Source organism: Glycine soja, chromosome 14, assembly GCF_004193775.1.
Source record: "Glycine soja cultivar W05 chromosome 14, ASM419377v2, whole genome shotgun sequence".
Classification (NCBI taxonomy): domain Eukaryota; kingdom Viridiplantae; phylum Streptophyta; class Magnoliopsida; order Fabales; family Fabaceae; genus Glycine; species Glycine soja.
Window position 1 is genome coordinate 9,751,643 of NC_041015.1, and position 26,069 is coordinate 9,777,711.

At 32.5% G+C, this 26,069-nt stretch overlaps 2 protein-coding genes across 6 annotated transcripts; both read right to left on the reverse strand.

Moving 5' to 3' along the window:
* Positions 1-6,771: 6,771 nt before the first annotated feature.
* LOC114384943 (glutamyl-tRNA reductase-binding protein, chloroplastic-like) lies at positions 6,772-14,429 on the reverse strand. 5 transcript variants are annotated; one of them, XM_028344791.1, is made up of 11 exons: positions 13,947-14,427; positions 13,828-13,864; positions 13,626-13,730; positions 13,381-13,530; positions 9,441-9,521; positions 9,277-9,358; positions 8,851-8,934; positions 7,863-7,959; positions 7,734-7,790; positions 7,584-7,640; positions 6,772-7,073 (listed from the first exon to the last, which is right to left on the reverse strand). In XM_028344791.1, exons 1-6 carry the CDS (start codon positions 14,012-14,014, stop codon positions 9,311-9,313), a joined length of 489 nt encoding a protein of 162 aa, XP_028200592.1. In that variant the 5' UTR covers positions 14,015-14,427; the 3' UTR covers positions 6,772-7,073; positions 7,584-7,640; positions 7,734-7,790; positions 7,863-7,959; positions 8,851-8,934; positions 9,277-9,310. The 5 variants fall into 5 exon arrangements, with proteins under 5 accessions (XP_028200592.1, XP_028200595.1, XP_028200593.1 ...); XM_028344794.1 differs by lacking the exon at positions 8,851-8,934 and having other exon boundaries at positions 7,863-7,910; positions 13,947-14,429; XM_028344792.1 differs by lacking the exon at positions 8,851-8,934.
* A 2,277-nt stretch (positions 14,430-16,706) lies between these two features.
* On the reverse strand, positions 16,707-25,044 carry LOC114384965 (LRR receptor-like serine/threonine-protein kinase ERECTA). The gene is made up of 27 exons (XM_028344831.1): positions 24,289-25,044; positions 23,433-23,571; positions 23,252-23,323; positions 23,088-23,159; positions 22,924-22,995; positions 22,756-22,827; positions 22,590-22,661; positions 22,394-22,465; positions 22,230-22,301; positions 22,079-22,147; positions 21,904-21,975; positions 21,711-21,782; positions 21,458-21,529; positions 21,302-21,373; positions 21,153-21,224; positions 20,998-21,069; positions 20,709-20,780; positions 20,562-20,633; positions 20,412-20,483; positions 20,252-20,323; positions 19,710-19,778; positions 19,542-19,613; positions 19,386-19,459; positions 19,069-19,197; positions 18,425-18,772; positions 17,582-17,952; positions 16,707-17,308 (listed from the first exon to the last, which is right to left on the reverse strand). The coding sequence occupies exons 1-27, from the start codon at positions 24,362-24,364 to the stop codon at positions 16,937-16,939; spliced, it is 2,943 nt and encodes a 980-aa protein (XP_028200632.1). The 5' UTR covers positions 24,365-25,044; the 3' UTR covers positions 16,707-16,936.
* Between the last annotated feature and the right edge of the window lie 1,025 nt (positions 25,045-26,069).

Here is a 26,069-nt window from a genome sequence, read left to right on the forward strand (position 1 = left end):
CATGCCCTCTTCAAGAGTTTCCCTTTCAGTAGAGTCCATGTTGTTAGGAACAATGGCAACATATATTTCAGCTTGCCTTTTAGTAGCATCTAGAGATAATTTATGCTGCAAGTTCTCCTGCAAATTGAAATCTCTCTGGTTCTTCCATCCGAACATTCTTAATCTATTATTCAGACTATGCATGTATTGATTTAACATGACAACTTTTGGCACAGGCTTACCATTTACTTCCATAATGGTAGTCTTATCAACACTCTACCTCTGCTCTTCCTCAATAGACAATGTCTTTAGATATTCCATAATGACTTCATTTGGAATTTCATCAGATAACTTGCCTGCTAAGATAAAAATTTTGGCATCTTCCTTCATCTTTTTCTTGTGTTCTTCTACAAAGAGTGCTTTAACGAATGCAAGCACCCCCTCTTTTAGCTCAAAAGCTTCTTCTTCTCAAGTTTCCCTTCTATCTTGGCCTTCTTACATTCTCCGACCAAAGATTGCTTCCTAGCCTTAGCAAAGGCTACAACTTCCTTTCTGTTGATAGGGATAGAACAGGTTTGGGTTGAGATACAGGGTTAAGTGGTGATTGAGGTGGAAGGGCTAAGGAAGGTAAGGGTTGAAGAGTAAGGGTTTTAAGCATCGCATCATCAAATTCTTTGTCTTTTGGAAGTGAGGGTTGTTGAGGTTGTCAAGGTGAGGAGGGTGTAGGTTGAGGTTGAAGGTGTTTGATTTTGATGGTTGGTCGTTTGGTGGTTGGTTTAGATTCAAGTTCAGATTTAGAGTCTGGAGCCTTCCTCTTTAAGGTAGTTCTAGAGTCTGAAGGTTTAGGATTTGAGGGTGGTTGTGTTTTTGGCTGAAACAGAAGGGGTTAGGTTCAACTGAAGGTGGAAGATCTTTCCTTTTGGTAGGTAGTTTGAGTCTGGTTTACTTGGTCTGAGGCTGGGCTTGCTCCTTTTGTATCTGTGAAGACATGGCTTCAAACTCATGATCAATAAGTTGATCCTAAGTTCCTACTGTCTGTTCTACCATAAATTGTGGTCCATCCTTTGGTTCCTTCTTCTTTATGTGTTTTTGAGCATTTTTTGAGAACTTGTTAGTAATCCCCATCCTCACAAAGGTCATTCCTTTTAATTGAGAAGCTTCAATAGACACTTATAGGCCAAACACATTCACTCTAGCATTTCTCATAATTTGAGTGAACAACATACCAAAAGGAACAATGTTCTTCTTCACTTTTGGGTTGAACTTGTCCTTGAAGGCACATCCAATAGAAGATGATCTTAGGCAGATTCACCTTTTTCTCGTACGATGATTTTGTACATGCAGAACTTATCTATGTTACTCACATAGTCTCATGTCCACAGTGTAGTCATCACCATGTTGAAAAAGAAACTATGGATTAATCTACACATGTAGGTCAAATTTGTTGTTCTAAGAAAGCTTATCATTTGTTACAAGTTGTGGAGTACCATAAAGCATGACATCTATTAGACTTTTGGCAAGCATACCAATATTGTTGTAGGTTACAAATTTTATAAATGAGATCGTCTCTACAAGGACTTGAGTTACTCAATTTCTCTAGATAAAAGTAAACAGTTCAATAGATATGTACAATTAATCGAAATTTCATGGGTTAATGAAATAACGGTAAATAGAATAAATGTCGTAAATATGTAAAATTACAAAAACAAATAAAATGGATTTAATTCAAGAGAAGCGTATGATTGAATTTCATCCTTCATATCATCAACAATGATGGTCATGATAGTGGTGGCAATGAAGGTCATGGTAGTATGGACGGAGTGACACTTATGGTTCAATAAGAATTATGTCATAATTGAGATATTTTAGAACATGATAATAGAGTTTTTTTTTTATAAATATTTCAGTTTTGTTAGGTAAATCTTTTAAAGATTTGTTAGTTATATTTAGTTTTAATTTGAATTCTTAAGTATTTAAATTTAAGTAAGTCTTCCATTTTAATCTAGCAGTTGAGAGTGATAATTCTTATTATCACATAAAATAGACATTCTCATAATAATTGTCCCCTAGGAATTTCCAACGTGTCATTCTTTAAATGATCACTAAAAGTGATTGCCCCATGTGATGTGAATCTTGAGGCTCGTTTTGTGACTAGTGATCTAATGAATAAATTACCTCACTCTTTCTTTCTTTTCTTTTGTTGTATGTACTTGATGTGACATGATATTGAAATCAATGATGAGGATTTAGAAGACAATCCAATCGTGGGATCTTGCTAAGCATTGCAATTTTGAATATATCTAACCCCTTTAACTAAGATATTTCTTGTTAGGTTAAAAGTAAGGTATCCTTGTAGTCCAAAGCTATTGGACTTATTTTCTCAAATGTAGAGATTATTGAAGTGAGTTTTGTTTTTTCCAATAAAGTCTTCTTCATACACATATAGTTAGGGAATGAAACACTTATTAACATACATAAGGAATCTGGTTATCTATCAATTGTATTGAACCTTATTGGTAATTAGGATCTTTCTTTTGGTTGTATTTATGTGGGATTGAATCTAAATTTTGTCGTATATGTATTTTGAGTTAGCTTTGTAGGAATGTATTTGACAAATTTGAATTGTTCGACAATGGATTGTATGAGTGCAAGAGACATAGATCCGTTAATTAATCATGTGCTAGTTTAATCTTGAAATTTATATATATGAAAAATACGATAAAAAGAGGGATGCTTTAAGGTAGTTTATTTTACAAAATATTTATTTGTTTTTAAGAATATTATACCTATGAATATAACATGAATATTTTTCTCAAGTATTTTGAAAAAATATATATTTGATTGATTATTAAAATATTAATTAAAGGTGAAATTATGAATTTTCTAAAAATAAAATATATCCGATAATAATTATTTTATTACCTCGTATTAAACATGGGATAAATTTCTCCAATCATGTATTTCCAGAAATAAATAAACAAATAGTACATGAAACAAATTGATTTCAAAGGAAAGTACCTTTTAAATGATAAATTACATTCATAACTATTAATTAAATAATTCATAGTTAATATTATATTTTTTTGGAAAAAAATAGTTAACATTATAATTAATTATATGTTTTCATATATTTATTTAATTTTATTATTATTCTCAAACGTTACTTTTTTAATCGATGACGTGATTGTATTTTATTTTCTAAACTACAGAAAAGTCAAATTCTCGTTTTAATGTCTAATTGTACCTTAAATTGTACAAGTAAAAAATAATAAATATTTTTTTAAGAAAAATAAACATCGCAATTGACCCCTTACTATATTATTTTGAAATATAAAATGATATTCCAATATTTAAGATAAAAATGATTTTTTCTGTATTGTTCAAATATTTTTAAATTTAAATAAAATTTAAAGAGAATATTAGAAATTGTAGTGATTCGTAATGAATATTCTATCAAATATTAAATAAGAACAATGCGTGACTAGTTAATAGTACCATAGGATTAGTTCCATAAATGACCCAAAGAATCAAAGCTTATGGAAATACTTGGGGATCCCAAAAGCCAAAGGCTTTAGGTTAAAAAAAGGAACAAAACAATGATATAAGAATTTTACAAATTAATAAATCATGCAAATAAAATATTCAACTTAAGACATATTTTTATTAATATAATGTTTCAAAATTCAAAAATTAATTTCAAATTAGGGTTAATTAAGATTTAAAAACATTAAATTTTGATTTATTTATAAAGGATATTTTTAATTTGAAATAGTATTACAATTTAAAGTTTAAATCATATTAAATTAAAAATTTAAAATATCATTTAAAATGAATAAAAATGTTTTCATATAGAAATAATTTTTTTTTGGATAACTATGGACCATTTGTTTCACGGATAACTTTTTTAGTCTTGAAATTATTATTTATCAGAATAAAACATGAAAATATTATGTCCGGATATTTAATAAAAAAATATATTTGGTTAATTATAAAATTAGTTTGAAATATTTTTTGTTTATTCAAAAATAATTAAGTCATGTTTGGTTAAATGCTTTTTTTTCTTGGAATACATATTATAATTATTAAAATATCCTTATTGTATTAAAGAACAAACAATTTTATTGTAAAATAAACAAATGACAAACAAATTATACTCAAAATGTTATATATCTTTTGTTACCCTGACAAAATCCTTCTCATTACTCCTTTACTATTCATTAGTATATAATCTAAAATATAAATATGTTTATTCACACCATATCATACATGCAAGGAACAATTGACTACGAAGTTATCACGTGGTTAGTGATACCAATAAAACCAACAAAGTGTTGTTACCCAGCCAAGAACTCCACCACCACAACATGTCATTACAGGAAAAAACTTACCAAATCTGAAAAACAGAGAAAGACCCATTGAGGGAAACAATGTATACGTGTGGAGACAAAACAATATGACGGGGTGAACATATGAAAAATGATTGGTGCCCAGGAAAAAAATTAATTTTTAACTCTAATTTTGTAGACATAAATCCACATGTTGCATACATGTTGAAAGAGAAAATCAGACTCCTTTCAGGGATTTTCGTTGACAGAGGAGCAGATTTGTCTATTAAAAGAGGAGAATTGGAGGGAAAATAAAAAATTATTGTGGATAAAATTCATAAGATCAGCCGTAAATAAAAATCGGCATATGAAACGAAAATTTTGAGAAGGACAAAAATTAGAAAACATAAATGAAGGGATCATTAAGATGAGAGTGTGATAGTGGCCACGTAGGAAGATGATATATGTGTATTTTTACTCAAAGGAGATTTTTATCCCATGAGAATAAATATTTCCAACCCCTTTATCAATATTAAATATTGACTATAGGTGCGATTATTACTTACCCAAGTAAAAGATTATACCTGAGATTAATTATTCTAGTACTTCGCATCAAATAATGGATTATTTTCCCCCTCCTATATTTTAGTACTTCATAACAAGTGTTGGGACTAAAAAAATCTATATGTGAAACTAACACCCCCTATGTTATTGTTGTTGTTCCCAATTGCATCTATTAATTTTGTTAATGATTATATAATCTTTGTCAAGATCTCATTTTCTAAAGATAATTTTTTTTTTATTCAGAAGACTTAATTCAAGATCTTAATGAGACCGAATCCAATTTCACTTGTAATAACAACTTGTTAAAACATCTCCAATATGAGTGCTTCATGAGTTGCTTAATAAACAATGTTGCTTAACAAGTTTTTATCATTAGAGCATATGATTTAACAATGCATTGCTTGAGTGAGTTGTTTATATAAACAATCATTATTTAATTCATTCTTACCAATTAAAGAATCATTTTTCAATTAAAAAATTTAATATGACTCAAGTTAAGCACTCACTCTAACAACTTTAATATTGAAGTAAATTTTTTTATAAATTTTTTAAATCTGTTTTATTGTAAGCTCATAAATTTAAGATAAATAATTCAATTAGGCATGATGATTGTAGATGTTCTTAGTAGAAATAAGTTTAATATAAATATTTTTTTCTCGCGAATGATTAATAATTTAAAATTGAATATTCCGTGTCGATTTTTTCCATATACAAAAAAAATTGATGTTGATAAAGAAATTATTAATAATGGATATTTGGAGAAAAATTTTATAATTTAATTGTAGTAACTTGAGTCAAAATAAGATATTGAACCAAATCAATTAAAAAATCTTAATAACTTCAGTAATTTGAGTAAAAATTAATCGATCCAAACCAAATAAAATAACATAATAATTTCAGTAGTTCGGGTCAAAATTAACATTGATTCATCGAAATCAAAGGAATGAAAAAAAGAAAAAGAAATCAACAAGAGGATCTTAATAAGTGAAATCATTAGAGCATATGATTTAACAATGCATTGCTTGAGTGAGTTGTTTATATAAACAATCATTATTTAATTCATTCTTACCAATTAAAGAATCATTTTTCAATTAAAAAATTTAATATGACTCAAGTTAAGCACTCACTCTAACAACTTTAATATTGAAGTAAATTTTTTTATAAATTTTTTAAATCTGTTTTATTGTAAGCTCATAAATTTAAGATAAATAATTCAATTAGGCATGATGATTGTAGATGTTCTTAGTAGAAATAAGTTTGATATAAATATTTTTTTCTCGCGAATGATTAATAATTTAAAATTGAATATTCCGTGTCGATTTTTTCCATATACAAAAAAAAAATGATGTTGATAAAGAAATTATTAATAATGGATATTTGGAGAAAAATTTTATAATTTAATTGTAGTAACTTGAGTCAAAATAAGATATTGAACCAAATCAATTAAAAAATCTTAATAACTTCAGTAATTTGAGTAAAAATTAATCGATCCAAACCAAATAAAATAACATAATAATTTCAGTAGTTCGGGTCAAAATTAACATTGATTCATCGAAATCAAAGGAATGAAAAAAAGAAAAAGAAATCAACAAGAGGATCTTAATAAGTGAAACCATGATATTGAATAAATTATATTTTTGAAAAGAATAACGTATTCATACAATAATTTTTTCATAATTTCTACATGTTTACCTTTTTCTTTATCTTTTTCCACTACATTCTCTTCTCTTCTCCTTTTGCTCTTCTTTGTACAAATTCATCCTAACTAAATAACACAACTCTTTTATCCGCAAGACATATGCTAACAAGAATATGTTTAGATGAACTGTATATCAAGAATATTATATTCATTACACATGCGAGACATCAGACATATGCTAACAAATGAGATGAAAGGAATATCTTTGTAGTGAATGAGACCAAACATGCTCCATTAACAGGGAAGGAAAGTCATTAACTGTTTGTTTCATATTCTTAGAACATTCAGACATGAGAGGCACTGTTAATGAAGATACCAGCATAATTGTCTTACTTAAAAAGAAAATTTTCAACAAATAAATGTATTACTATTAACGATCAAATAAATTTTTAGTCAATCACTCTACTGATATGTTAAGAACAGGAGGGAGAGCAGGGGATCAGGACTCAGGAGTTCATATAGGTAGCAGGGGTGCTGTGAACACTGGGGATCAGGGATATAACAGCCTGCATATGAGGGAGAAGGCAATAAAGAAGAGAGAGAAAATTAGTTGGAGAGGGAAGGCAGTGGAAGGGAATAAGGTCTGGCACTATTCCTCTTATTTCTTTCATTATTTTCCTCCTTGTTGAGTGATCTCAGGAAAGGCATAAAAACATTCCTTTTTGGCGTTCACATTATCTCAAAGCCAGTATAACAGGAAAATAAGTTTTTTGTAGAAATTCAATAAAACAGTAATATGATTTCCCATTTTCTATCATATTAACGCCCATATATAGGTTTCATATTATCAAATTTCTTTTATCCCAATTCCCAAGTAAGGTGCTTCGCCTACACATTTAATTTAATCAGTTACAAACAACTGGAATGACCCTCAAATATTCATGGCCAATGGATCTTATAATTGTAACTTTGAAAATTAGGTCTTGAAAGATAAAACTAAAAAAACGATGCAGGAAAGACTGAAGTAGGAAATAGAATCACAACAAGGATTTTGCCAAATATGATGATAATCATACCGGACAAAGATCTAGCCGAATCTCTTCCAAAGATTTCTTCCTCTTCTGATGTATTACCTGCATAATTCAAACAAAGGAAATTGTAGATAAGAGATAGTAGTTTTGTTTGACACCATTAGAAGTCCAACAAAAATATGGAAATTTTTATACCAAGAACCCGATGGCTTGTCATATATAATTCAGCTCATGCCAGGATGTCCCTGCATACTACATTTCACAAGTACTTAGTCAAAACCATAAAACAAGAATTTCAAAGAAGTATCAGCAGTCTCAGTCTACCTCCTCTGTTGCATTGACTATCCATTTCTCCAGTTCCGCTACACCAGACTTCACATATTCACCATTTGAGAAAGTGCAACATTCCCGACGCAAAAGACTAAAAATTAATATTAATAATGATGATGATAAAGAAATTATTAATAATGGATATTTTGAGAAAAAATTTATAATTTAATTGTAGTAACTTGAGTCAAAATAGGATATTGAACCAAATCTTAATAACTTTAGTAATTTGAGTCAAAATTAATCGATCCAAACCAAATAAAATATCATAATAATATCAGTAATTTGAGTTAAAATTAACATTGATTCATCGAAATCAAAGGAATAAATAAAAAAGAAAAAGAAATCAACAAGAGGATCTTAATAAGTGAAATCATGATATTGAATAAATTGTATTTTTGAAAAGAATAATGTATTCATACAATAATTTTTCCATAATTTCTGCATGTTTACCTTTTTCTTTATCTTTTTCCACTACATTCTCTTTCTTCTCCTTTTGCTCTTCATTATACAAATTTATCCTAACTAAATAACAACTCTTTTATCCGCAACTGCATGACTATTGTAGCCTGATCATCTCAAGTTTGCAAAGTTAAGTCAGGAGAAGCATTTGGTTCCCCAAATCATACGTGATCAAGTAAGTTTATGATCGTATATCTTTTTTTCTTTTTGATGTTCATTGAGATTACTCGATGGTGTAAACTCTTTTTCCTAATTACTTGCACTAAGCTTGATAATAATATCAGGGTCAATTTTTATTACTACTCTATAACCTTGATAACACGGGACACACAAAATAAATCCATTGTTAGGAGAAATTATTAACATATGGCTTCAGTCAAATTTTACTTGACATGTACTAGAATTTTTTATTTATACCAATTGACATAAGCACCTGTGTCTCTTAAGACTTTACGCAAATGATCCATAGTTTGAATCCTCTTCTTACATATAGAATAAATCATATTGAGAATGAAATACTTACCTTGTGTGCACTCATAATCATTGCCAGAAAACACAATTTGTGTGTGCTCATAATTCCCGATGAAGATTAGTAACTGTTGGAATACTTCATAGCAATACCATGATAAAAAAAAAGATTTTTTTGTTTATAAGAACAATTTAATAAAAAATTCTTTAGCTTGCAGATAAATCTAAAAGTGTTTATGGCAGCTTTTCTACTGAAAAAGCTCTATATTTTCGGTAGAAAGCTCTCAAAAGTACTTTTAGCTTGAATCCAAACAGATAATTTCAATTTCAATAACTAGAAACAGAACAGAAATCCAATTCAAGTAAAAACTGGCCAGAAATATCCAGAAGCAAGGGAAACCATTCATATTGATTCATCCAGCAATCACACGATAAAACTGCAAGTAAATGAAAAGAACTTCAATGGGAGAAGGTGGTGTACCTCAGATCATCATCTAATAAGAAAGAATTTGAGGTCAAATTCTGATTGTCCTTGCTGAGAATTCTCTCATTTCACTAACTACCTGTTTACCATATACTGTTAAGAACTCTGAAGAAACTACCATCATAGTTGTATTTTGAAACAAGTTAAAGAACACAACTTGCCTCATTGGACACACTTTGGGTTCCATACTTGTCATCCCAGTACATTGTGCTGATTCGATAGATTAGGCTCACAGTCAATACCTGTTGATGAAATGTATTTAGCTTTCTTTTCAATTTTATATGTTTAGATGAACTGTATATCAAGAATATTATATTCATTACACATGCGAGACATCAGACATATGCTAACAAATGAGATGAAAGGAATATCTTTGTAGTGAATGAGACCAAACATGCTCCCTTAACAGGGAAGGAAAGTCATTAACTGTTTGTTTCAAATTCTTAGAACATTCAGACATGAGAGGCACTGTTAATGAAGATACCAGCATAATTGTCTTACTTAAAAGGAATAAATAAAAAAGAAAAAGAAATCAACAAGAGGATCTTAATAAGTGAAAACATGATATTGAATAAATTGTATTTTTGAAAAGAATAATGTATTCATACAATAATTTTTCCATAATTTCTGCATGTTTACCTTTTTCTTTTTCTTTTTCCACTACATTCTCTTTCTTCTCCTTTTGCTCTTCATTATACAAATTCATCCTAACTAAATAACACAACTCTTTTATCCGCAACTACATGACTATTGTAGCCTGATCATCTCAAGTTTGCGAAGTTAAGTCAGGAGAAGCACTTGGTTCCCCAAATCGTACGTGAGTGCTTCAAGTAAGTTTATGATCGTATAGCTTTTTTCTTTTTAATGTTTATTGAGATTACTTGATGGTGTAAACTATTTTTCCTAATTACTTGCACTAAGCTTGATAATGATATTAGTGTCAATTTTTATTACTACTCTATAACCTTGATAATACAGGGCACAAAATAAATTCATTGTTAGGAGAAATTATTAACACATGGTTTCAGCCAAATTTTACTTGACATGTACTAGAATTTTTTATTCATACCAATTGACACAAGCACTTGTGTCTCTTAAGACTTTAGGCATATGATCCATAGTTTAAATCCTCTTCTTACATGTGAAATAAATCATATTGAGAATGAAATACTTACCTTGTGTGCACTCATAATCATTGCCAAAAAACACAGTTTGTGTGTGCTCACAATCCCCAATAAAAATTAGTAACTGTCGGAATACCATGATAAAAAAAGATTTTTTTGTTTATAAGAACAATTTAATAAAATGGAGACAAATCTAAAAGTGTTTATGGCAGCTTTTCTACTGAGAAAGCTCTATATTTTCAGTAGAAAGCTCTCAAAAGTACTTTTAGCTTGAATCCAAATAGATTCACGCCAAATTTTGTAAACGGTTGGTGGTCTCACAACATGTAATTAGTTTTTGCATGTATATGTAGTATACTACTTCTATAATGAACTAAAGCTTGTTGAACGTGTTGTACAATGCAGGTTCAGAGGAGACTTATTACATATCTTCACATGGGTATTGTTGGATTTGACATTGAAGGTGACAAGCTCACAAGAGTACATGATCTTGTTGAACAAATGGAGGAGTTCTTGTTTGTGAGGGTTGTGAGGATCAGAGACTTGCCACCAAACATTGACTACTATGTGGAAGTCATGGTTGGAGACTTGATTGCATCGACCCTTTTGTTCATATCCCCCGAATGGAACCAAGTGTTTGCTTTTCAGAAAGAAAAGATCTCAGATGAGTCAGTCTCAATTTTCTTGAAGGACAAGAGACTAGCCAAGAGCATGCCTGAAGCATTCTTAGCTCAGGTGAGATTCAGCATTGATGATGTTCCAACACGTGTGCCGCAAGAATCTTCAACATTGGCACCCCAATGGTACAAGCTAGAGGGTCCAAATGGGAGACTAGTTAGAGGAGAGATCATGCTGTGTTTGTGGATGGGAACCCAGGAAGATGAATCTTTTCCTAATGCTTGGTGTTCAAATGCAACAACGGTGAGTGGTGATGATATTGTCTACACTCGTTCCAAGGTATATATCTCACCAACACTCTGGTACCTTAGAGTCAATGTGATTCAAGCACAGGGCATGGAATTGGAATTGGTTGGGGAATCAGATTTGTTTTTTGTCCAAGTTGATTTGGGGGGCCAACACCTGAGAACCAAGCTTTCCAAGGGTCCAAATCCGCTATGGAATGAGGATTTGGTATTTGTTGCACAAGAGCCATTCAGTGAAACACTTGTCCTCAGTGTGAAGAAACTGACACCTGACAAAAAAATAACATTGGGGAAGCATTGGCTTCATTTGAAAGATGTGAACAAGAGACTAGAAGAGGAGGAAGTGGATAGCAAATGGTATAATCTTGGTAGGCTTACTGATAGCAGATGGTATAACAATCTTGGTAGGCCTAAAATTCCTGACAACACAAGGGAGGTGGAGTATGTTGGTAAGATCAATGCAAGGATTTCATTGGATGGTGCATATCATGTTATGGATGAGCCTAGTGAGTATTGCAGTGATTTCAGACCCTCATCCAAGGAACTTTGGAGTTCCAGCATTGGCGTGTTGGAGGTAGGGATCCAAAAAGCAACAGCTTTGGTGCCAATGAAGAGTGGAGGAACTAGAACTGATGCTTATTGTGTGGCTAAGTATGGCCCCAAATGGGCGCGAACAAGGACCGTTGTTAATAGCCTCTCACCAAAGTGGAATGAGCAACATGCTTGGGAGGTTTATGATCCATTCACAGTGATCACTATTGCAGTGTTTGACAACAACCAGTTAGATGCTGGAAGTAGAGCTAGAGGAGAAAAGGATGCTACTATGGGAAAAATAAGGATTCGGTTGTCCACACTTGAAAATGACAAAGTCTATGCACTTTCCTATCCCCTTGTAGGTGTGAATCCTTCTGGGGTGAAGAAGATGGGAGAAATCCATTTGGCAGTGAGGTTTTCTTGGTCATTCAGGTGTCCAATTAAGATGTATGAATACTATATGTCACCTTTGCTTCCCTTACACCACCATGTCTTCCCATTGTTACCTTCACAACTTCATGCTTTAAGAAACCAACCTGCTCAAATCATAGCACAGAGGTTGAGCAGGGCAGAACCGCCATTAAGGGAAGAGGTTGTGTACTACATGCTGGATTCTAGATCAAGCACTTGGAGCAAAAGAAAAGCCGTCGCCAATTTTAATAGGGTCATGTATCTTGTTGGTGACTTTGTTGCCTTTTGGAGATGGTTAGAGGACATGAGGAATTGGACAAAGCCAATTGCCACATTGCTTTTTAACTTTGTGTGCTTTGTTATGCTCTTTTTCCTTCCAATAGGTATTTTGCCACTTTTGATTCTGTCCTTTGTGTGTGTTTTGTTGAAGCATTACTTCAAGAGGCCTAGGAATCCTTGCCACCCAGATGCAACATTGTTTGGTGCTAATGTGGCAACTCCTGAAGACTTGCAAGAAGAACTTGACATGTTTCCTACTCAACTTGAAGGAGAACCTTTAACATGGAGGTATGATAGATTGAGAATTGTTGCTAGCAATGCACAAAAATTGACTAGTGACTTGGCCACCTTAGGAGAGAAGCTGCAAGCTCTTGTCACTTGGAGGGATCGAAGAGCTACAACAGTATTTTTGCTGTTTTGTAGTGTTGGTTTCCTTGTGACAGTTACTGTTCCTGCAAGAGCTATCATCTTCATTTGGATCACATACTATCTTAGGCATCCTAGATTCCGGGAAATTGAGCCTTCTGTTCTTGTGAACTTCATCAGTAGAATGCCCTCCAAACAAGCTTATATGCTATGATGACATGACGTATCTATTATTCAGTTTTTTTTTTATAACTGTTAGCTAATCAATTGTTGCAAGAAATTTAAGTTTACTGTTTCATTCAAAACCATTGGTCTGGTATTAGCAAATATATTATCTATTTTCTGTTGTCTAGTTAATTTAGAGTAGGTTCTATTTAGTTAGCATTTAGCAATGTGATTTTGATGACATTAGGCATAGATAGGGTTAACAGTAAGTAGTAACAAACCAGGAAATAGTAACAAACCAGGAAATCCAAATCAACGTAGACATTGCAAAAGCGAGTAATGTCTTCCATATTGTTGGTGTTGATTTCAGTGACTAAGTTGTGTGCAGAGTCCCGAAGAGGATCGGGTTGAGCATTTTTGTAATCTGAAGAGGTGACCCATATGCCATCCTGCAATGCAGTATGCAACACAATGAACACATCACTACTAGCATAGGCATAATAAGGTTATATTATGTGTTAATGAGTGTGGTGTTGGTTCGTACCTCCTGAATGTCTTCCAATTGGAGTATCCGATCCACGGCAATAATGTAAATAAAATCTTGATCAACTTCTTCTCCAAACCTTTTCCTCCACACAGAAACAAGACGCTACATACACAGTACACAAAAATGATGAGATTTGAATTATGATTATGATCCTGATTTGATTCGCTAAGATAGGGAACTCAAGTAACAAGTCAGTTGCCTTTGGACTGAGGAGTGCGCAGTCCAAATTGTTCAAACTGATAAACAAACACAAACAGAAATAAATCCCTGGAATTAATAGATATATAATTAACAGAATAGAGAGAGAAGATGAGGTACCTGAACATGAAGAGAAGAGGGGATGTTAGTGTTGTCAGTGGAACTGAAGCAGAACAAGGGAGTGCCATGTTCAGGGTCAACCGCTTCGCTTTGCTCTCACTCTCACTCTTCAATTCCAATTGGGACACCGAACATTTTGGGCAACAATTGCTCCTTCTCAATGAAACTGAGTTATTTCTTTAGGTTGCGGGTGTGAGTGTGACCCATGAACACGCTGTGCCAAATTGCCTCGTTTGAAGAAGCATTTCTTCACCTTCACACCCACTGCTCAACTCAAGTAATAGAAAGGATAAGAAGAACCAAGAACCCGTAATATGTCGTTTTTCCTGCATGGCTAAACGACACTTCGTTTTGGTGCGTTTTAGACTACACTTATGCATGTTTAAGAATGTGGAAAAATAAGGATCTGTCTCTGCATTATCTTTCAAAATTTTCCAAGTCCAAATACAGTGTACAAATCTTAAGGATTTACACTAACTCAAAATTTTTCTAAACTAGTTTAAGGCTTGACATATCTATTATGAGACAATCTTTTATATATGTCTTTAAGGATCTGTACTAACTCAAGATTTTTCTAAACTAGTTTATGTTCGTTAATTCATGTGTTATATATAGCTTTAAATTTTCAAATATTTTTCTGATGATTTTTTTCAAATATGGTGAGCAAATTTCTAAGTTTTCAATTGTTTATCCACATATTACAAAAACAATTGTTACATCCAAATTCCAATATTTCATATGGATGAAATCACTCGTACACAAAGAATTCCACCACACACCTAATAAATGCATCAGCAACAATAAGACATGAGGGGCGATAAAGTAGGCTAACCCACCTTCAAACCTGCCTTTAGTGGGGTGAAACACATTGGCTTGCGGGTGGAAGTGTTTTGAAAAGTATAATGCATCCAGTTAAGAAGGTTTGTTGGTGCCTAGGGGGTTCACATGCCAAAATCTGCTCAAAAAATATAAAAATAAAATAAAATAAATACCATCTCATAAAATTTGAAATAATATCTTATTGTAAGTTACCGAAAATAACTATTAATATATTAAATAAACTTTTCAACTAATAAAAAACCTACAAACTAGTTAACAATATTTGTCAAACATATTCAAGTATGTATTTAGTGTGCTCTCTTTTTTTCCTCATCATCTCGTTAAACCATATCACAAAATTAAGAGTAATGATTGTTTAGAATAATTTTCATTTATCAAATGTTAATATATTATGTTAACGGAATTTAAATTTATGATCCCCTTATCACTTTATTCTTATAGATGGATCTCCCCCTCTTTTGATCCTCCTTGTATGTATAATAAGAAAATAATGAAGGGGAAAGAGAGGAGAGACACAGGTTGTAAGTTAAAATTTTCCTATGATGTTTTTAAGAAAGCTAACAAACTAACATTTGTTAATAGAAAAAAACATTAATATAGAAAATGAATAAAAAAAATAGGATGTTGAATTGATGTATACTTAGTTTTCTTATAGTAGTAAATTTTATATCTAGTTTTACATATAAAATTAATAATAAATGTATTTGTGAAACTTATAATTTATTAAATAATTATTTATTAAAATTAAATATTTAAATAATTGTATAAAATAAACATTTGGCTGCCCTTTATACATTTCTAGATTTATCTGTGGTTGTCCTTGTATCCTTCTTCCAATCACCAAATCACCTTATGACTCTCTTTTATAATGAATAAATTAGCAATCCACCTTTTAAGTTAGATAAAATTAGTTTTAATAAAATTAATTTTTAATCTTACAAATAATTAATATATGTTTAAATTAATTTTAATTATCAATTTACAATAGAATACCTTTTTTATTATAGGGAGTTTATATCAGTAAATTGAGTAATGTAGACGAATTGCTATAAATTTTTGTAGTTGAGTTTCATTCCTATAAATAAATAAATAAAATGAACACATTTTTATTAAAAAGTACTAAAGCTGATTTCTATAACCAAAAACAAACCGACACTTAGTAAAATCTTTTATTTTCCACGTAATTTGTTATTTTTTAAAGTACATACATGAAGGGTGTTTGAGAAAGAATTTGTAGAATAATTTTGAATATATTTAGCAAAACTAATTTTATAAAGACATTACTTGTGCTTTGGATGTTTTTATTTTATATAATTTTAAAACGAAGTTAATAGTATAGATCAATATAGATTTTTAATTCAACACATAAATTACTTAAACTTAAAAAAATCCATATAGAATAATTTGTTATGTACAGTTAATGACACTGAACCGCATTAAACATTTTTTGACTCAACAATGGCCGGGAACCAATGCCACAAATTTGAACCCTCCCTCCGTTATGTGAGGCCAAAGTGACCCAAAATTTCATGACAACTTCGTAGCACTTTACTGTACAAATGGCATTAGGTAGTAAGGATTGTTTGATTGTGGGAAATAAGTTACTATTCAAGAGAAAAAAAAATTAAAAAATAATGAGTCCCACACATATTTCTCTCTATTTTAATTCAATTTTGTTTTCATTTCTCTTCCAACCAAACCTTATCCTAAAAGAGGTAATGTGTATACACTCTTTTCTGAATACTGCCAGCATTCGGACAGATAACTGATCCAAAGCCAGCTAAGAATTCAGTGCATTATTGATGTTCACACATAATGCAATAATATTTGCTTCCCTCCTACCATTTATGACCTTAGCCACCCCACCCTGCAACATTGGCCCCAGACCCTTAACTTTTACTACCGCAAAACCTTGTGTGCTACCAAACAAGAATAAGAATTGGGTTTACTTCACCTTTCAAATTGTGATGATGATGATGATACATATCTTTCCTGTTCAAATGAACCAACCATAAAAAACTAGTACTAAAAACTTTTTATAAACATTTACATTAACTATTACCCCTAATCCATTTTTTTGCTTCTCTTTTTTGGTTTTTAAATAATATACATGATTCTTGAAATTGATTTTCATTTCAAAATCCTCTCACTCACTCACTGTTTTGAGAGATTACTTCTCCAAACTTGAGGAAGAGTTGAGCATCTGAAGTGCTCATTGAGGGGCAGTTTACTAAGTGTGGGGTTTTGAGGTTTGCATACTCATCCACGTAGCATGGCACTTTGGCAGATGGATTTGAAGCAGGTGGTAGGTCAGCTAGTTGCTTTGGTGGGATGCTTGATGGCACGAGACTTCCGAGTACACGTGTCACTTCGTGCATTGTTGGCCTATCAGCTGGCTGCCTCTTTGTGCATAATAGAGCAAGCTGATAAACCTTTTTTACAGCTCCTAGGTCCTTGCATGTGGCAGTAATGTCGGGATCAACTGTTTCCATCACAGCATTGGTTGCTGCCTTGGACAAAATCTACACAAATAAGAGACATTAGTATGTGAACAATAGAACAAGGATTAAGTATTACCAAGTTGAGAGTGATGTTTTAGCAGAGATCAGATTTGCAATCTTAAATCATAAGCCAAGCAATTTTGAGTCCGATAAAGCAAGCATTCTAGCATGCCTCGAATATTCAGACTAAAGATAGAGCAATAAATATATACCTAAGTTCATAAAAGACCAAGGCTAATCCGTCAGCATGTGTGTATACACGCACGCTTGTATTCAAATTTGTAGTAAACTTACAAGATGGTGGAGGTTGGATTCATTGTCAACAGCTTTCCTTCCAGTTAGCAACTCGAGTAAAACAATACCATAACTGTACACATCAGACTTCTCAGTGAGATGCGAAGTTCTAGCATACTCAGGGTCTATGTAGCCAATTGTGCCCATTATGTAAGTAGAAGTATGGGACTTCGAGGGGCAGAGACTTTTGGCAATGCCAAAATCAGTGAGATGAGGCTCAAAGTCTGCATCTAATATAATGTTAGATGATTTCACATCCCTGTGGATGATTCTAGGACAGCAATCATGGTGTAGATAAGCAAGTCCTTGTGCTGCTCCAAGTGCTATTTTTAGACGCAGCTCCCAGTCAAGCTTTTTCTTCTTGGTAGGTCCTGACACAAGAAAACCATACATAATAGAATCATAAGTTGGCTTCTAAATGTTTTCAAAAAATTGCTGTTATCCAATGCATTGCTTAGACTAATAAAATACAAATGTGGCACACAAAATAACCACTTAACAATGCTAGGGGTAGGATTGTACTATATGCTACCTTCAAGCAGGACAACCAAAATGGATTAATGATATCTTTTAACAATATTTCTTCATTACATTATTTACAAGCTCAAACTCTATGCAACAAACCAAATAGAATACAGCAGAAAGGGATCAGGAACCTCAAGCAAAAGCCAAACATGAAACAAGAAACTTTAGTCCATGACTCAGTCATACACATTGGATGAATTGATTTGCACATTATACATTAATCAGCTATTTAAAAGAGGAGATTGAGACAGATACCTTCTAAATAAAGGGTTCCATGCATGTCTGCAAAAGTGAAAAAAAAAAATAGCGTAAACTTACCATGAAGAAGATCCCATAGACTGCCATTTTCCATGTAGTCATAAAACAGGAGATGGCCATATGGGGACAAGGAGTAGCCTTGGAGACTGACCAAATTCCGGTGCTTGATGCTGCCAACAGTCTCGAGTTCAGTTTCAAATTCTTTAATACATTGGGGATAGTGAGAATAGATCCTCTTGATAGCCACCGGCTTACAATTCTTAAGAACACATTTATAAACTGTACTTGATGCACCATATCCAATGATATACTTCTCACTTAGGTTTTCAGTCATCCTCATGATATCTTCATACACATGTAGTGCCATATTCATATGAAGAATCACTAGCTTTGGAGGGGAGAAATTAACTGTCAATAACATAGCTTATGCAGTCAGTAACTTGTCAACTTAAGTTTAAATAGGCAGAATGATAATAAAATACCATTATAATAAATGAAACACTACAAAATCCTAAACAGTCAAAAGCAATCATGTAAACTTTAATGCATACTGTTACTCAATCCAATCAATTACTGATTTTCAATCACTTCAATTATGCTAGAGTGAGTAAAGACAGTTTAAATTATGAAACCCCAGCATGCTCTTTGATTATGCTGGTTGAAGGCTACAGCTTAAAGTGTAAGGATGCAACTAAGATAAGTACTTGGTTTGTCAAATGATCCATCAGGAAAAGGAGAGGGGCTGTGTGGTCGGCAAGCTGCCACCAATACCATAAGAAGAATCACAAGGGCACCCAAAGTAATTCCAAGAATGGCAGCCTTAGATAATGTAACTGCACAGTCAATAAAATATATTAGCTTATTCTGTGTTAGACCCTTTTCTCTCTTGAATAAAAAAGAATGTCATAGGAAGCACACAGCAGCCTTTATTGACCTCCGTCCATGCATTTTGAAAGATGAAAGCAACAGTCAGACAGTGATAACAGGAAACAAGAAATTCCTGCTAGAAAATTCAGCTTACCTCGCTCTGAAGGACGAGCACCATGGCATGGCAAATTCAGCCAATTACCACAAAGACCAGGGTTTCCAATGAAACTGCAAATAAAAGGTTGTATGAATCAAGAACAACTTGTTTTAAAGTTAAAGACAATGTCAAAAGTGAATGACCCTCCCTCACCTGTCAGGGGGAAACCTGGTAAAGTTGTTACTCGTGGGGATAACACCAAATAGTTTGTTATAGGACACATTACTACAAATTTCACAATAAATATTCAACTTGTTAGGTGAAAGTGACATGGCCTGTTAAAAATGTCGCACAAAATTGTTGTTATTGAAGAAAACTTACAGTAGAGAGAGACTAAGACAACTTGAAAGTGACGCCACATCGCCAGTTAATTTGTTGTTTTCAAGTCTCCTATATATCATTTCAAACCAAGAAAATTAGGATTAACAATGTAGTACAATTACCGGATTCAATAATCATCTACAACATTTACATGTGAAAAACCTCAAATGGTGTTTATTCTGAAGCCATTCAAGTCCTATGAACAAAACAGAAGTCTATATTAAAATTAAGATGAATAAGTATTCATTTTTTTTTTTTATCAGCAAAGATATAATAAGTATATTAATTGAGTACCAGTGGTACTAAAAGATACAATTTGCAGCTTCAGACCTAATGAATAAGTATTCATTATTGGGCACATTTTTTCAACTAGGCACTATAACCTAAAAAGATAAGAGTGAATTCCAAAATCATTTACTTGAATCCAGAGTCCAACATTAGACAGATCTAATTACATCACAACAATAAAGAATAAAGAATTTATTAAGAAAAGCATAAGAGATTGTAAAACAAATACAGAAAGAGAAGCAAAAGAAGCTTACAAGGATATCATGTTCTGAAGCTGACTAAGTTCTTCAGGAATGAAGCCAGAGAGCTGATTATCTGAAAGATCACTGTGACATAGAAGCATGTTGAATAATCAGGGACCAAAAGAAAACAAAGAAACAATTTGTTTTTATAAGAAAAATACAAGGGACCAACATTTCCATAACACTTCTAAGATTTCCAAATTCTGCTGGAATAACTCCTGTTAAATTGTTTCTGCTCAGGTTCCTAACAAAATAAATGAATATTAGCTTTCAGCAAGAAGACATGGTCCAGATTCTAAGTATGACTAAGCAGATAACTCACAACTTCAGAAGATGTTCCAAGTCACCAAGGGAAGAAGGGATGGAACCAACTAATTTATTGTTTGAAATATCCCTGGGGAGAAAATCATCTGTTAGTACCATTGTAAAGATGTTGGCACAACGAGATAAATCAATAATTCATACTTACAATGTATCCAAATTACCAATCCGTGACAGTTCAATTGGAATTGCACCCTGAAGATTGTTGGAAGAAAGATTCCTGAGGAAGATCATCACAATGTCATGAAGAAATAAGAATCGATGTTAAGCAAAAGAATAATTGGTTTAAGCATGGTAGAAATCAGGATGTGGTGATGTGAATGGGGGCATATCTTTGTGCATGACATGTTTACAGGAAAGACAATAATAGAACCAAACAAAACATAATTGCAGGTACATTCAAACAAATGTCCCTGATGTGTCAAGGTGAAACTTACAAAGAGGTCATACTCTCCAAGCTCTGCAAAGAAGGGGGAATTGATCCATTCAATTTGTTTCCATGCACATTGCTAAAAGGATAGAAAAAACTGTCACCTTAATGTATTACAAAAAACAATTGTAGCAAAGTAATAGTACAAGTTTTGTGGCTTACAGGCTGTTGAGATTTTTACATGAGCTAAGATTACTAGGAATTGGCCCCTTGAGATTGTTGTTAGCAACATTTCTGAAAGAATAAGGAGTGACTTATCAAACTTAAAACAAAAAACAACAAAATTGACACTTCAAAGTAACCACTCTTACAAGTCAAACAGATCAGTAAGCTTTCCAAGCTCAGGTGGGATATGTCCACTTAAATGGTTATCATTCAGTTCCCTACAACATGATGAACCTTAAAGGTTAATTCTATAAACCAAATACCACCCAGTTGAGAGGCAACTATTAGCTGAAGCATCTTACAAATAGTGAAGCTTTGACATATTTCCAAGCTCTGGGGGGATGAAGCCCGTCAGCTTGTTTCCATGCAAGTACCTACAAACAATTCAAAAATTATGCTCAACACATAGTGAAGTCATGTTTTCTCAAAGTTGTTGATATGCACAATTTATAACAAAATCAACTAATTGATATAAATGCAAAACCACTTGCTTATACTTAACAATTTTTCTGTGTAAGTTAAATTTCCCAAGATAGGAGGAATTGGTCCACTTACAATTTTTCTGTGTAAGTTAAATTGCCCAAGATAGGAGGAATTGGTCCACTTAACATGTTACAGCTCAAGTCTCTGGATTGGAAATTTGGAATAAAATCAATATTAAAAGAGCATTAGGGAGAAAACATCAAGTCAATGACCAAATTTCACAAAAAAAAAAATAATTCAGAAATTAGTAACACACAATGCTTACAGGACAGCAAGTGCTTGCATGAGACCGATCACTGATGGAATATGTCCAGAGAGTTTATTGCCTTGCAACGACCTGCCAAACTCAAGCAAATCTATCAAGAAATTCCAAGACAAGGAAAGTGAAAGACCAAATATCATTCTCATAAAAATAACTTGAAGGATCATGCAACACATACAAAGTTGCTACTTGCAAGAATCCAATATTGAATGGTATCTCTCCAGTTAATTGGTTGTAGGATAAATCCCTGGCATTAACAGAAGACATTAGAAAGGTAAAAAAGAGAATAAGAACAAGGTATGGCAAAGTCAAGCAATTGGATTACATACAAGACCTGGAAGGCAGTACAATTGCCTATGTTCTCTGGAATACTTCCTGTCAGGCTATTGTTTCTCACATCACTACAGAATAGGAGGAAAACAATCATATATCCACTTAGAAATGCACATTTTTTAGAACTTGGATTATAAAAGAGAGTGATTGTGGAACTTACAAATACCACAGCCCAGTTAATTGGCACAGGTCTGGTGATAGTGAACCAACCAAATTGTTCCCTCTCAAGCCTCTATTAAATGAGAAAGAAAAGGGGGGGAAAAGTCAACAAGATTAGAATCATGATGAGTCATATAGAAACAGAACTAAAGACTCAAAAGATATAGAAATTCCATTTGCATATTGCTCATACTCACAGATACTGCAATACTTCGTTCCAATATATAAGCCTTGGTATTTCTCCGCTAAGATTATTTTGAGCCAGGTCTCTGGAGAGCATTTTCCAGGAGTCGAGAATGTCAATTATAGAACCTAAAATTAGTGTTATGGGGAGGAGAAATGGGAAATACAATAATGACTTACAGAATCTTCAAATCAGGAATTTGAGACAAAGTTGAAGGAATTGGTCCAATCAACTGGTTGTTCTTCAAAATCCTGAGATACAAATTACAATTTACACAGAAAAACTGGTCATAACCTCATCCAAAGATCAAAATTTTCAATTGTGGAGAAATACCAATAAAAACTCACAGATTCTCCATCTGTTTCAACTTAGAAATAGAAAATGGTATATCCCCTCTAATTTCATTAAATGATAAGTCCCTGAAAACACAATAAAATATCCAAGTTCCGAGTAAGTCACTATGTAGTCTAATTATAAACTGAATTTAGTTCTTCTAGGGGTGAGGACATACAGGTTCTTTAAAGAAGAACAGTCACCAATCTCATCCGGTATCTGCCCTGATAACCTGTTTTCTCTGAGGTCACTGTATCAAGCAAGTGGCAAAAAAGATAAGCAATGCAAATGCCACAACTACATCACTGTATCAAAAATTGGCTGAAGGAGAGTAATAATTACATAGAGACCAAACTGTGAAGTTTCCCTATTGCAGGTGAAATTTCACCATCAAGATTCAACCCTGAAAGATTGCTGCAAAAGAAACGAGGGTAAGTGAAAAATGCAAACTGATTTATTTTTTCATTGACAAGGAACAAGGTGAAGAAGCCTATATACAATGTCTAAGGACATGGTGACTCACAGTGCAACAACATTGAAGGTGACATTATCACATGCTATCCCTCTCCAGGCACAATAATCTGATGATGGTGAATCAGTCCAATCATAGAGAACATTATCCACATCCCTGAATGACTTCTTTATCTCTAACAACGTTGCTCCTTCAATGAAAAAGTATTCTAACATTAGCCATGCAGATCAGAACATAGTTTGAACCTTTAAGTCAAAGAAAATCAAGTTCTTCCACATCATATTAATAAATTCATACCATGTAATTATATACACTTGTATATTATATTATATTATTATGCAACCCTCATTTTATTGAAAATTCATTTCCACAATGAGAACCATGCTGAAAATTGACAACTTTGACATCAGTAAAAGAAGTAACATAATTCATTCTAACAATGTGGAAATTGACAACTTTGACAACTGCATTACAAAGAAAAATCACAAGATCCCAAAAACAAACCAAGTCAAACTCAGCATTCGCGGGAAAAGGATGACTTTTTAAAGAAAATGGACCAACTGAAACAGCAAAGGAAGGGCATATTTGGTTGCAAAGAAAGAGAGAAGGAAAAAAAGAAGTGGAAAAAAAAATTCAGTTTTACGTGTTTTTCCAACACCCTTCACCAAGAAAAAGAAACGAGAGAAAAACACATGAAGGGTGCTTGGCTTTCTAACAATGGCAGCCATAGCTACAAGCCGCACACCTCTTTGTTATTGTTAAGAACCACAAAGCCAAAGTTCAACTTTCAACATTGTTATGTTCTCCTTCTCCCTCCCCACAAAGTTTGGTAGAAAATTCCATTTCAAAGAATACAAACACACACAAAAGAAACAACAAAAAATTTGAAACTGTAAACAACACTCACCATCATCAGATTCCACAGAATTGACACTCAAACAAATTAGCAAAGCAAGAATAAGGACTCCAAATCGAAATGCCATAGCTGCAACTGCAGAACTTTCAACTTCACACCAGCCTAACCATGAAACCACTCAACAACCACCATCATCAAGCTCTTTCCAAAAGCTATTGTTCAAAGCACAAGAAACCACAGAACAAGAACCAAAAAAGGGTGTTATGCTTAGTGACACTGCACCACTTGACTCAACTATGGCTTGAGATTAAAAGGGTAGTAGTAACTAGTGAGGTGAGTTTTGTTTGAGACTAGTATTCTTCTGTGCACTCTGCATACCCTCTAGCCTTTGATCACAATTACAAAGTAGTAACAGAACAAGTTCACAGCTTTGGCTGTGCAATCACATCGTTCTTCTGCCACAAACATCACTCCCTAACACAAGAAGATGCAAGAAGAAAAAGAAAAGAGAGAGAAAAGAAAACACAAAAGAGAAGAGAGATAGAAGAAAATTATTTCACACATAAAGTTAAAACCATCTGCCACCATTTCTGCTACAAGCCTGCAAACTCTGCACACGCACTCTCTCTCTCTCTCCCTATCTCCCTATCTCCCTATCTCCCTAACTTTCTCTCTTTTTACACTTGTTTTCACTCTCTCTCTCACTAAACTGTTATGCCAGTGAGGGCTATGCCATATAGTAAATAAGCACTGTACACTATGATATGCCATTGGTTTTAACTTTTGATTCCCAGGGGTCACTTTCTTCGTGGTTTTGCCATTGCATTATCTGCAAAGAGTTTATGGGGAAATGGGTCATGTAAGAACTGGGGACAGTGATATAGATTTCTATACTATTATTTTAATGTTCTAATTTGTTGTTACATTATTTAATATTATTCTTCTATGCAATAAAATAAAATAGATAAATGATTATTTTAGTTTTCAAAAATATATAAGTGAATAATAATTTAGTCTTTAAGAAATGAAAATTCTAATTTAGTTTATAAATATATATAAAGTATTATAATTTTATTTTTTCATTAAATCTGTGAGATTATTTTTATTATTTAATTATAATATTCAATTATCAAATTATTATTTTTGAATATTAATTTATTATGTTACTAAATTATAACGTAAACATATTTAGAAACCAAAATAATCATCTATTCATATAAAATATATGCATCCTTGAAGTAATTTTTATATTTTAGAATTAGTAATTAGTAAGTTAAATATAAAAAGTGTGAACTAATAATGTCCTTTTCCAACGACCATTGCGATCCGTTTGAGGTGACAATGACCTTTCTCTTTATTGCCCATCTCTCTTCGAATGTTGGATTCAAGTTTATGATATTATGTTTTTTTTTTCTAATTTATTTAAAAAAAATTATCTTATTTATCTCATTGCCAAGTTGCGCTCTCTCGTCGTCTCATTTATTTATCGCATTTGTTTGGTAGTTATGCATCCTCGTATTAATTTAATTATTTAATACCGTCTCTATTATTGTTCTCTCTAACGAATTCTCTCTAGGGTGTGCAAATTTTGAGACAAAAATAATTAAGGATGTATTCAGCAGAGAAAAAAGAAATAAAAATAAAAAAATTAAGATGAAAATTTTGAATTAAAATAAAACGTAAAAGTGTAAATTTTGAATAATTTTATTGTTTAGTTTTCCCTCTTTTTCTCTCCAAGCAAACACAACCTAAAAAATCATTACAATATAATTTAATATGTTGTTGAGTATTTATAAACTTAATTAAATATTTTAATTTTATTAGATTAATTT